Genomic DNA, 13,435 nt, shown 5'->3' on the forward strand with positions numbered 1-13,435 from the left:
GAGTAACTAAGTATGCTTCTCTAGGTGCTGCTGGTGCCTGAGCACCCAGATTTCCACATTCCTCTTGTAGGGGGCTAGTGAATTTTTTTGCGGGGGGATAGTTTTTTTTAAAATCACTTTTCATCAAGTCATAGTGATTCTTGTTTGTACTTTGGTGCATGGTAATTGTAAATTACACTTTCTTCTATTTCCAAAATATTTTCTCATGGACATCTTTTGATGCTGCTATCAATTTTATTATCTTCATAAGAATCATACAAAACCCAAGAAAGATTAAGCCTTGCTTTTCAGGATTACATAGGTAAAAGGATGGACAACCTCCAAACAGTTAAATGTCTTGTTTTTAAGAGGCATTTATAAGAGTTGGTTCAAGAATAAATTTAATAGGAAAAATGAACTAATTGTTTGTTAAATGTAGTTTTTGTATGTCTTTAAAATTAGCTGAGTTACTCTTTGGGGAGGCATTATAATTCAGTTAAAAATATTCGTGTCCATAAGCAAAAGGGAAAGAATATAGAACTAGAAAATAAGGAGCCCATGCTTCTATTCCCATCTCACACTAACTTTGTGACCTTAGATAAGTCAGTTTCCCTTTCTGGACCTCTGTTTCCTCCTCTTTAATATGTCAAGGCAGGGTTAGATGATTCAGTTCAATTCATCATATATTTATTGAATATTTCTTATCATGTAGCCACTGGGAATACAAACAAAAAACAGAACTTTTTACCCTTTGAGAGCTTGAATTCTACCGGGGGTTGGGGGGGGTGGGGAGGGAGTAGAGAGGGGAGAAGGGAATACAACATATACTTAGATACATAATATCTCATATATGAAATACAGTGCAAAGTAATTTTGGAGTAGAGAGTAAGCATTAATCAGAAAAGGTCTTCAGAGCTAGAGGAATTGGCACTGGAGCCATGCTCTGAAGGAACTTGGGAATTCCAGACACGTGGGACAGATAATGCAGGAAGCACTGGTGTATATGAGGGGAGCTACGTCTGAGGAACATCAAAAATGCCAGTTTGGCTGGGAAGTAGAATGTATGAATGAGTAAATATGAGAGTATATAGTCTTTAACGATAGACTGAAGGACTTTAAACTCCAAGCAAAGAAGTTTGTATTTTACCCTAGAGGCAGTAGGGAGCCAATGAAATTTTTGAGCAAGGGAGTTATGTAGTTAGATCTGTGAATTAGAACTATTATGTTAACTTGGTAATTGTGTGGAGAGGGATAGATTGAAGAGAAGGAGGGGCCAATTAGGAGGTTACATTTTACCATACACCATGATGGTCTGGGGACTAGCCCAGTAGAATTTCACCCTAGAAGATTTAAATCTTTCCTTGAAAATTCTTTTGTCCTGATTGGTGCTTGCCTCAGTTGCCCACTTTATCTAGGTCTGGTTCCAGCCAGGCTTCACTCCACTGTCTACCATCTTCCCTGAATCATTTCTGTACTATCATGAACTCAAGCTCCTCACCCCCTCCTCCCCTTTGGGTGCTGGAACCATAATCAAATCAACTCTGTCACTGCTTCTGAAAGGATATGTTAAATTGCTCCCCTGTCTCCACTCAGTATCAGTGTAGCTTTCTGAACCAAGATACTTCTCTCAGACAACCTTATATAGTATGTGACATCATCTCCTTCATTACAACGTAAGCTTTTTGAGGACAGAGACCACCTGTGCTTTTGTATTTGTATCTTTAGTGCTTGGTATGTAGTTGGTGTCTAATAAATCTTTATTCCATCTTTGGCTCTGTTAGATAGTCCAGGCAAGGTAAAGGGCTGAACAGGTGGGTAGCTGTCATGGAGAGAAGTTAGATAAGAGGGATGTTTGGGTGGTAGAATTGTTGGTGGAACTGTTGGATGTTTGGGTGATAGAATAACTAACCTTTATATAGAGATTAATATGAGCCAGGTGGTAGAATAGCTAACCTTTATATATGGATTACTATAAGCCAGATTACTATGTAACTTTACAATTACATCTCATTTGATCTTCACAACAACTCTGGTGCTGTTATTTTCCCCATTTTTACAGATGAAGAAACTGAGGCAAACTGTTTAACCGTCTTGCTCAAGGTCACATAATTTGAAAGTGTTTGAGACTTGATTTGAACTCAGGTCTTTCTGCCTCTAGGTCTGGAACTCTGTCTGTTGGGCCAACTAAGTGATTCTCTGGAATGATAGTGCTGCCCTCAAAAGAAATAGGATATCATAACAAGGGGGTGGCTTTTAGGGAGAAGGCAATGACTAGTTTTTGGTCAAGACAAGTTTGAGATTCATCTATGGAACATCCAGGTAGAGAGGTCTGGTAGGCCGAGGGTGATGTAGGATTGCTGCTTAGATGACTGAGAACTTTATTGGGAGACTGTTATAGAGACAATAATTGAATTTATAGCATCTAGAACAGTGGGCCTAGGATAGCGCCCTGGGATCCATCCCTGTTGAGGGGATGAGACAAAGATGATGAAATGGCAAAGGAAATGGCAAAGTCATAATTAGGCAATAACAGCTAGCATTGATCTAGCACTTTGAGTTTTGCAAAGCTTTACACATAGTACCCATTTAATTCTTATAACAACTTCGGGTGTTATTTTTCCCTTTTGCTTTGATTCTTCCTTCACAACATGACTAAGGTGGGATATGTTTAATATGATTGTACATCTGTAGCCTATATCAGATTGCCTGCCCTCTTAGGAAGGGAAGAGAGAGGGAGGAGGGAAAATTTGGAATTCAAAATCTTATAAAAGTAAATATGGAAAACTAAAAATAAGTAAAAAATAATAGCTAACATTTATATAGTACTTACTATGTCCGGGCACTGCACTGAGTACTTTACAACCATTATCCCATTTGATTCTCACAGCAACCCTGGGAGATAGGTGCTATTATTATCTCCATTTTACAGATGATAAAACTTAAGCAAAACTTACCCGACTTGCCCAGGGTTACACTACTAGTAAGTGTGGGAGGCTAGAGTCCTCTTGACTCCAGGCCCAGTACTCTATCCATTGTGCCCTCTAGTGGTTTCCCACAGAGCCTTGTTGTGTTCGTCCTTTGTTTTCAAAGAGGACCATGACATGAGAGAAATGATGACATGACTTGCACTTGTCTTTGTTCTGAGTGAGGAAGGGCTGTACAAGGTCACCAGCCTGACTTTCTTCTCCTGAGCCATCTGGATCCCGTGACCAGATATTCATCAAGATGACTGGAAATGGTCCAGGATGCAATGAGAGACCTTGGCCTTTTAGGCTAAGACCTTTTCAGGTACTCACTTAAAGTGAGGTGATACCCATTTGCTGCATTGGCCTCTTTAAAAGGTAGTCAAGGGGATGGTCCCTTTAATTGAAAAGAGAAAATAATTAGATAAATCACTCTGCGAGGGGCAGGAGCCTCAGGATTGTTGTTTCGGAGAGAAATTGTTACTCCTGACATTCACTCTAAGCCAGGAGGATCCAAAACCAGCCTTTGAGTGGAGGTTGGGCAGAGACCCTTCACTGTTCCGCTGTTCAATCCATGGGCTTTAGAGTGCACAGGGTCCAAGGCTTTAGGGAAGACAAGAAAGAAGGAAGGGAAAGGAAGAGAAAGGAAGGGAAGGGGAATGGTTTACCTGGCTAGCTGGATTCCCATTTAAGGTAGCTTGGTCTGTTCACAGGTTGTGTTCATCCTTTGTTTTTGAAGAGGACCATGACATGAGAGAAATGATGACATGACTTGCACTTGACTTTGTTTTGAGGGAGAGAGGGCTGTACAAGGTCACCAGCCTCACTTTCTTCTCCTGAGCCATCTGGGTCCAGTGACACAATCTATTTTCTGGAAGGAGAGGGCAGATTGGGAAGGGTGCTGGTAAACTACCCCAAGTGCAGATATTGGATATCTGTCAGTGGGAGATGATAAACAGACAAAGGAACCCATGTTTGACACTAGCTTCCTGTGCCTTAGCTTGGGTCTTCTGGATAAGATCACATACCTATTTACCCCAATTTTGTCTCTGACTGATGTCCCCTAACCTTTAGCCCAATACTTTCCAAAACTCTCAGATGTATATATATGTTGGAGAAATAAATGGTATAGCCACAGAAAAAGAGCTTGTCAGGAAAGAAAATAATGTTTGAATCCCTCTTTTAAATATTCATTGTGTGACAGTAGACAGAAGAGTAGGAAAATTACTGGGGATAACTTTACTATGGCTATTAAACATCCAGGCTTGCCCCTTCATTAAAGGTAGACTCTCTGGTTTCAGATGATAGAATAAGTTGGTATTAATATTTCCCTTTATCAGTCATAGACAATTAAAAAATGTTATTGATATCTTGTTTTTATATCACCATTTCCCACTCTATTCCATTTTCTCCAAAAAAATATTAAAAAAATTAAAAATATTAATCCTTTCCCTTCTAGTAAATAACCAGTAAATTGAGACTAAAATGCTGACAAACTCTCATATTATATGAAGTGTTCCACACCCATGTTCCCTGCTCAGGGTGTCTTTTCATTTTTCTCCTCCGAGGTCCAGTTTGGTCGTTATAATTTTACAGTATTTGGTTTTGATTGTGTTGTTATTGTTCCTTTCATTTACATTGCTGTAGCCATTTAAATTGTTTTCCTGGTTTTGCTTTACTGTATCAGTTTATATTAGGCCCTATTTCCCTTGAAGTTTTATCTAGTGTTTCCACAAGTTCTAAGAACTTGTTCTCATCCTGCTTCCTAAACTGAGGAAACCCTATGCTTCCAATTTTCTACAGACTTACATACTACATTACTTTGAGACTGTTCCCAAAGCACACTGGGACCTGACCTGTGGTTAGTTACACCCGTCAGCCTTGGAGCCATTAACCTTCTACTCCTACCTCCACGAATTCACCCTCTTTGCTCTAAGCATCTAGGGATGTAACTGAGTGATTAGAACTGGATGGATTTAATCCATACTCAAGGAGTACTCATTAAGAGTCTATTAGGTGCAGAATGCTACTAAAGTAGCCTTTATCTTGCTGCCAAAGTAATTTTTTCTTTGCATAGGGTTGATCCTTTCTATGTCTCCAAATCTTAAATGCTTAATTGCTTGCCAAACAAATTTCAAACTCCTCTGCTGGCATCCAAGGTCCTGATGCTCAACCTTTTTCCAGCCTTATTTCACATTAATTTCCTAAGTGTATTCTCATACAAACAAACTTCTAGCCTCCTTCTAAAAACAAAGCAATCCTAAACCCGGTAAACAAAGCTACACACCTGTTCTCTAAGCCTCCTAATCAATGCTGACTGCTTTCTGTTTGTTCCTCTTCATCTGTTGAGTTCTTGTCCTTTATTTTATTTTATATTTATTTTAAACAACTGTCAACAAAGACAAAGATGTACAAAGTACAGAATAATATTTTTTATAAAAACCTTCCACTCGAATGGATCTGTGCTCTCATAGATTCTGGAAATTAGCTCTACCTAAGTAACCTATGCATATTTATCCTTCCTGTGCTTCTGCTACTCCTGTTCTCCCATTAGTTCAACACAAAGATCCATCCAACCTTCTCCAAGCCTTCCTTCATACTCCTGATATGGACAGGGTGCCAGTGGAGCAGGCTGGCTGTCCACCTACCATTCTTCATTCTTACCACATGATCAGCCCATTTATTTTCTCATCATACAGTTCCTCGATGATGTCTTTTATTTCTTTCTTCAACATTCCTTAATTGTTTTATGTTCCAGACTGCATAAACACATCATTTGTCTTTTTCTTGTCGTCTGGGTGATACTCATTTTTAATTCTGTGAAAATGTTTTATTTCATATCTTGCTGCCACATAGTTTGATCCAGACTTTGCTTTCATGAAAAGTTTAGAGATTAGTAAATAAATTGTAGTATCTTGAAGGTAATCAAACCTCTCTTCTTTCTTCATTTTGGGCTTATCTTGTCCATCTAATGAAGGAATTCTTCACCTTTTTTTGGCTCATATGAAATCTAGGTTAAGAACTGATCTATACCATCTGCCCCATATGTACACACTGTAGGACAAGTTCTGTAGTACTTCTATATTATACCTCTGTTATACTGGGTTTATATGTGTATCTATACAAACATCTGTACTTTAGTATAGATGGTTGTCCATCTAAATGCATGTTGAAATCTAGGCAATAGATAATTCTTCATCCACTTGATCTTTGCTATACAGATGGACAGGCCAAACACTTTTGGTTATGTGGTTCATTTCTAGGAAGCTCTACAATATTTTGGGGGTTAATGAATTCAGCACAATGTTATCTGCAAACAACATCTGGAGGACTTCACGGTTGACCAAGAATCATTTTTGACCAGAAGTTTCTTCTGGGTCTTCTATATTATACTGGCAAATATATTTGGAGAGCATGTCTTCCTATTTTATATGCCACCTGATGTTTACTATCAGGGAGTCATTGATTAGGCTTATTTCTGTTAGATCTTTCAAGGAATCTTAAATGAATGATTTTGATGTATGGATAATAGACACCTTATTTTAAAAACCTGTAAGACCTTTTAAAAAAAATCAGAGGCTTTCTCATAACCAAGTAAAAAATGACTCATGACGAATTTGTATAGATGGGCAAATAGGTATATAGATCAATAGTTATTATTCTTTTGGTTGCTTTAAGAAATTTTTTTCTGGGGATCTTTTATTTTTATATCACATATTTCCTGCTCTGCTTTCTTGCACAAAAATACCCCTCTCAGAGATTTATTCCTTATAGTAAATAATAAAAAGGAAGAGAGAAAAAGTTTCAGCAAATCTAGCTCACATATTGAAAAAGTCTGACATTACATACTGACACTGCATACCGTGTTCAACTGCTGTAATCCTCTACCAGTAAAGAAGCTAGGTGACCTTCCTTTATCTCCATTTTGGGCCCAACCTTGGTCATTATAATTTAATTGCATTTAATTTTAATTTTTTTGATGTTATTCTTTCCATTTACATTGTTGTAGTTACTGTATATTGTTTTCCAAGTTATACATAATTCACTTTGCTACCCACCATGGGAGTTCATCCCTCATTACTCTCTACCTAGATTGTTGCCATAGCCTTCTAATATATCTAACTTCTTTATACACCTGTAGAAATCCATCTCTCACAAAGGTGGGTGAATGTTTTTTCTTTTGCATAAATCTGGTCATATCGCTGCTCAAAATTCTGTAGTAAATGTCAAACAAATTTGAAATTGTCTGACATTAAAGACCACCCACAATTGGCAGCATCTCACTTTCCCAACTTCATCTCATATTTCTTCCTTCCATTCTCCAGACAAATCCTTTTTCTCCTCTAAAATGCAAAGCAAATGAAAATCAACCAACTCACTGCTTTCTCATGTCTCAGCCTTTGCCAAACCTCCTCTTTACAATGTACACAATGGCTAAACAAGGGCTGGAAAGCCCTCTTTCCTTTTCTTGTATTATTGAGAGTTTACTTTTCCTTTACTTTATACAAATTTTTAATCATAAACTTAATAATCACTTAAGACGATCAAATATATACAATGAATAACATCTTTTAATTCTTAATTGTATTAATATCTTTTTTGTTTCTAAATTATCTTCATTTTCTAATATAGTCCTCCCTCTTTTCCTACCCATTGATCTCACTCTTATAATACAGATTTTTTTTAGAGGGGGAAAAAATGAAGTTCAGCCAAATTAATCCGTGTTAATCATATTTTACAGCAATGAAATATTTAAGAAATAGATTTTTTAAACGGATAGATTTAAGGCATGCATTCTTAGGATTTAACAAAATAGAACTAAAAGTTAACAGATGACAAAGAAGAAATATATTTCTTTGTGACCCTTTCCAAAGTCCTTCTGAAGTTATTCTGTCTTTTGTTCTCTCATATAGGTATGAGAACAACATACAGACTCAAATGTATCTAGATATTCATTTTTTTTTCCAGTCATGTACTTATTGTGACCCCATTTGGAGTTTTCTTTGCAAAGATACTAGAGTGGTTTACCATTTCCTTCTGTATCTCATGTTATATATGAGGAAACTTGAGTCAAACAAGGTTAAGTGACTTGCCCAGGAACGCAGCTACTGAGTGTCCAAGGAAGATGAGTCTTCCTGATTCCAGGACCAGCACCACCTAGCTGCCCTATATAATCTCCTATCTATCTATCTATCTATCTATCTATCTATCTATCTATCTATCCTCTTTCTTTCTCTCTCCTTCCCCCACCCTTCCCCCTCTCCCCTTGCTTACCTTTGCAGTCTTACTTTGAATACTACCATCTCTAGAAAGTCTCCCTGATCACACAGGTTGGTAATGAATGACCTCCCCACTGAGTTCCTTGATAACACTTTGTTTTGTAATTCCTGACAATAAGAAACATAGCTGATTCTCATATCCAACATTAGTCCAGGAATTTCTAGGTTAAGAAGGAGAAAAGAAGAGACTGGTGTTTGATCAGGAGATGGTCATTAGTAAGGATAGTAGAGTGATGAAAGCTGGTTTGGGACTGATAAAGAAGGAAAGAAATGATAAGGGAGGAGAGGCAGCTGATAAATACTACAAATGGGAGGTTAGGGGAATCAATTATTAGGGGTTTGATAGAGTATCTAGGGTTAGAGTTGAGCATTCAAAAATTGAATTGCTTATCTTTTGTTTCTCTGTTACTTTTATTTCTGAATGTCTCTTTCTTCTCCCAACTAGTCAGCTATCCCCCTTGCAACAAAGAACAAAAAAGAGGGAGGGGAAAAAAGGAAGTTTGAGCAAAACTAATCAACACATGAATAGAAAGTGACAATCTGGCAGAAATGTCAGAATAGTGGAAAGAGTGCTGCATTTGGAGTCAGAGGATCTCGAGTTGAATGTTGACTGCCATTTAACACCTCTTTGACTTTGGACAAGTCACTTTATTTTTCTTGGCCTCAGTTTACTCAACTGTAAAATGAGGGGGTTGAACGAGATGATCTTTTTCTAAGGTCCCTGCCCACTCTAAACCTAGGAGCCTGTACATTCTTCCACACCCATTTCGTAAAGAAAGGAGGGAGGTGCATTTTGAGCTCAGCATATTTAAAGGTAGAAGAAAAGAAAATGATGGAAAAAGGAATAGGGAACAAGTGAAATTCCATATACTTTATATATTTCTTGTTTTCCCGAAGCCTGTGTTTTCAATGTTGCCCATTTGTGTTACTATTGATATACTTTGAGTAGATTGTGAGATGTTTTCATAAATATTTAATTGGCTTTTCAGGAGAAGAAAAGCAACCTTGTTGATGACCCAAAATGACAAAGCATCCACCAAACAGAAGAGGGATCAGCTTTGAGGTGGGAGCCCAGTTGGAGGCCCGTGACAGATTAAAAAACTGGTATTTTATCCTTTCATTGTATTTTTTCTTTAACATAAAAGGGGATTTGTATGCCCAGATTTTTCCAGAACTGTAACCAGATCTCTTGTTTAAGTTGTGGTACTCAGTGATGTATAGAAAGACAAAAACAATTTTATTTCAAGAGTCTTTGGTCCCCAGAGCTTTTGATTCACACACCACTTCAGTAGGGAAAGGAAGGACCTACTAAATCATTTATATTACACCCAAACCACTCCTGTGTGCCAGGGCCAAGAATACAACTTGTTGGTTTCATTTGAATGTCCTATTCTTGTCTTTACCTCATTGGTCTTAAACTGAGCCCATTATCTTCTTTTCCCACACTTTCCCATTCTGGTGTTCTCCATTTTTCTTGTTTCCTCAATGGACAGAGGACTGAAGTTGGATACGTAATATATTTTTCAAAGTATCTTAGTAAAGTAGAGCACTGTAATAGGTGTTTGTCAGAAAGGAGGATGTGGAGATGAGTAATGATAATGATAGTGATAGTAATGACAATAACAAACTCACATTTGTATGCTACTTTAAGGTTTGCAAAATGCTTGGCTCATAAAACAAACCTTATGAGATAGAACAAGCATTATTATTCCTATGGCACAAATAAAAAAACTGAGGTTTTGATAGAATTAGTGACATAGCTCAACTCATAAGTGACCCCAGATAGCTTGATGTCACATCTAGTATTCTGTTTGGTGCAAAGTCAAAGGTTCATAATTGTTTGTTGTTTAACTAATTATACACTACCCCATAGCCCCCGCCCTTGTGGAGTTTGTATACCAATCAGGGAATACAACACATACACAAATAGCTATAACACAGATTGGAACAATATGTGTGTAAGAGGGTATACAAACAAAATACTCACGAGTAGTGTAACAAGTACCCAAGGGAGTCCCAACAAAGTGCAGTGCTGTGGCCTCAAAAGCACCATAACTTCCTGTTTTTTTTACTGTCCTGTCAGATTTTCCTGAGATCATTTTTTCAAGCTTTAGCCATCAACACTTCTGCACTGTTGTTCCTATTATTCCTTGTCTTCGTTCGTCTTTATCCCAGGATCCAGACCTAGTCCAGGACATCTTTTAGAAAGTCTTCTCTGTTCTAACATCAACCCTCCTTGATACATATTTTCTTTTGCTTTTCTTGTGCCTGTGGGGAAACCTTGATTAACTAGCAACCAGAATTTTAGCATAGTAAGATATTCATAGGTGAATGCAGATAAGTGTAAAGATTTGGAATCAAAGGACCTAGGTTTGTGTTCAGCTTTGCTATTGGCTACCTGTGTAATGCTGAACATTTGTTTTCCCTCTCTGGGACTCAGTTACTTCCTCTGTAAAATCAGGAAGTTACACTTGATGGCCTCTGCCATCCAAATCTCCATGATCCCAATAAGTAAATTAGCCCTTTATGGGCCCATCAGTGATGTGGTTTTGGTCTTCAGTGGTAATAATCTGAGGCCCACAAGATGGCAGTGTTTCCATTAGAAAATTAGAAATTAGATTAAACTAATGATTGAGAAAAGAAGGTTGAGTTGGAACTAGGAATTTGAAGTGATTATGAATATCAAAATAAGAGCATATTTTGAGTTGATGAAAGTCAAAGAACACTGATTATTTTGCTGTTTAAAAAAAAAAACTTAGAAGACTGATTTGCCCTCTCAGTAACTGATTGTGCAATAAGGTAGCTATATGATACTGCATATTTTATTGCTAAAAAAGATGGAAGTAATTGGAAATCAAGTTAACACCAAGAATATATTCAGCTGAGCAGATTCTAGAGTAAGTCCTATAAATACAAATCTATGTTTTTAAATGAAGAGAACAAAATTTCAGTCCAAAAGAAAAAATAGGCAAGCAGGACACTTTTGAAAGGATCATGTTGAATTTTTATATAAATACAGTTTTTACATAAGTATACTGGAGATTCAATCCATTGGTATTAGGACACAATTCAAAATAAAGGAAAAAAACTTATGAGCAGCTAGAAATGTCCAAAAATGGAATGGACTGCTTTCATGGAATAGTTCCCTTATAGTAGAGGTCTTACCAGAGAGTTGATGTGATCACTTACTCTTGTGGTGGTGGTTAGAATTTGTGATTTGGGTAAGGGTTAGAGTGGTGACTTTAGATGCCTTCTAGTTCTGAGACTATGATACCATTAACTACATAATATAATAATTGTTCATAATGATGACTCTGAATCACCAAAAGGTTAATTGATCAACAGTATACTCTTTTCCTGTGACAGGGAAACGACGAATATATTTTACTTTATTTTTAAAAGTTTTATTGATCCCTTGTTTTTTATACAATTTCTTAACAATATACCTTCTATAGAGGGGACAGGAAATAAACATTTTTATAGCACCTACTACGTGCCAGACACTGTGCTAAGTGCTTTTATAAATATTATCTCATTTGAATCTTACAACTCTGGGAGGTAGGTGCTATTGTTACTCCCATTTTACACTTGAGGAAACTGAGGCAAACAGATTAAATGACTTACCCCTGGTCACACACCTAGTACATGTCAGAAACTGGGTTTAAACTCTAGTCTTCATGACTCCAGATTCATCTTTCTATCAGTGTCCCACTGGCTGTCTCAAGAACTCTTATAACTAAGAAAACATTTAGACAAAATCACCTGTCCCGGCAACTACATCTGACATTATAAGCAACATTTTACATTTGTAGTTCACCAGCTCTACTAAGAAGTATAGTTCATCAGTATGGAAGGGATGGTTTTAGAGAAACTTGAGAAGATTTATATAAACTGATTCAATGTGAAGTGAGAACCAGAACAGTTTATATACTAACAACAATATTCTAAGAAGTAATAACTTTGAAAGACTTCACAACTGATTGATGGAACAACTAGTTGTCATTTCTGAATCCTGATGATAAAGCATGCTTGCCTGTCTCCTGACAGAGTGTGTATAGACTGCACATTGAGACATAAAATTTTTGGGATGTGGCCAGTGTTGGAATTTCTTTTGCTTTACTATATCTGTCTGTCTGTCTGTCTATCTGTCTATCTGTTTATCTGTCTATATTGATATGTCTATATCGATAGGTATATTTGTGCAAGGTTTATTTTTCTCTTCTGTTTTCCATTGGGCAGGAGAGAAAGTAGATTTGCATATTTGAAAAAGATTAAATTAAATTTAAAAAATATATTTCGTTATTGGTTCTCTGGAACCAAGATTAGTCATTCATTTTAATCTGAATTCTAATGTGCTTCAATATTCATTTATATTACTGTGATCATTATATTTTTTGTTCTCTTGGTACCTTTTTTTCCAATGACATCCATATAATTTTTTATGGTGTAATATTCCCTTCTATTCATGTTCCACAGTTTGAATAGCCATTCTTCAATCGAAAGGCATCCATTTTGTCTCTCTCCACCTTTTTTTTTGAGAAAAATCACTTTATGCGTGAAAAGTTGCTAAACTTTTCACACTCTCTCCAGGTGATCTCATTACTGTACATATATTCCCAGGAGCTCGGTTAAATAAAGGTCCCCTTTTTTTCAATACTAAATATACATAATACTATTTTTTGTAGTAGCATCTAATAGAATACATTTTTTTAATTCTGAATTTAACAAACACCAAAAAAAGAACATTTCCATGTACAAAGGACAATAGAAAAAAGAGAATTACATGTAAAAAATTCCAATCTGTATCATGTACCGCTTGCTTTAAAAAAAAAGCCATAGCTAATTCAACATGTTACTTTCAAAGCTGTCCTGCTTGCTCATTTTTCCTTTTGAACTGAAATTCTGTTTCTTTATTGAAAAAAAAATGCTCTAGTGACTGTCTTTATGAAATCTTTTTTGGTGTCAACTCTATCACTAGCCTCCAAATCTTACCCCCCTTAAAAAGAGAGGAAAAACATAATCCTTGTAACAAGCATAGCCAAGTAAAACAAATCTATATTTGTTGTATCTGAAAAATAGGCCTAATTTTTCGCTTTGACATCATCACTCATCTGTTAGGAGGTGAATGAGTAGCCAACTTTATTTCTCTTTTGGAATAGTGATTAGTCATTGTTATATCAAAGTTATAAAATCTTTCAGAGTTTTTTTTGGTTT

At 36.6% G+C, this 13,435-nt stretch overlaps 1 protein-coding gene across 6 annotated transcripts in view; it reads left to right on the plus strand.

Annotated features, from left to right (window-relative positions):
- The window catches only part of PHF20 (PHD finger protein 20), a 118,742-nt gene that overhangs the window by 6,494 nt on the left and 98,813 nt on the right, over positions 1–13,435 (plus strand). For all 6 annotated transcript variants that reach the window (XM_072631374.1, XM_072631373.1, XM_072631376.1 and 3 more), the window contains exon 2: positions 9,211–9,325. In XM_072631374.1, coding sequence (XP_072487475.1) covers positions 9,243–9,325 — 83 coding nt within the window. In that variant the 5' untranslated portion in view covers positions 9,211–9,242. The remainder of the gene's footprint in view (positions 1–9,210; positions 9,326–13,435) is intronic.

Source organism: Notamacropus eugenii, chromosome 1 (genome assembly GCF_028372415.1).
Source record: "Notamacropus eugenii isolate mMacEug1 chromosome 1, mMacEug1.pri_v2, whole genome shotgun sequence".
NCBI classification, from domain to species: Eukaryota; Metazoa; Chordata; class Mammalia; order Diprotodontia; family Macropodidae; genus Notamacropus; species Notamacropus eugenii.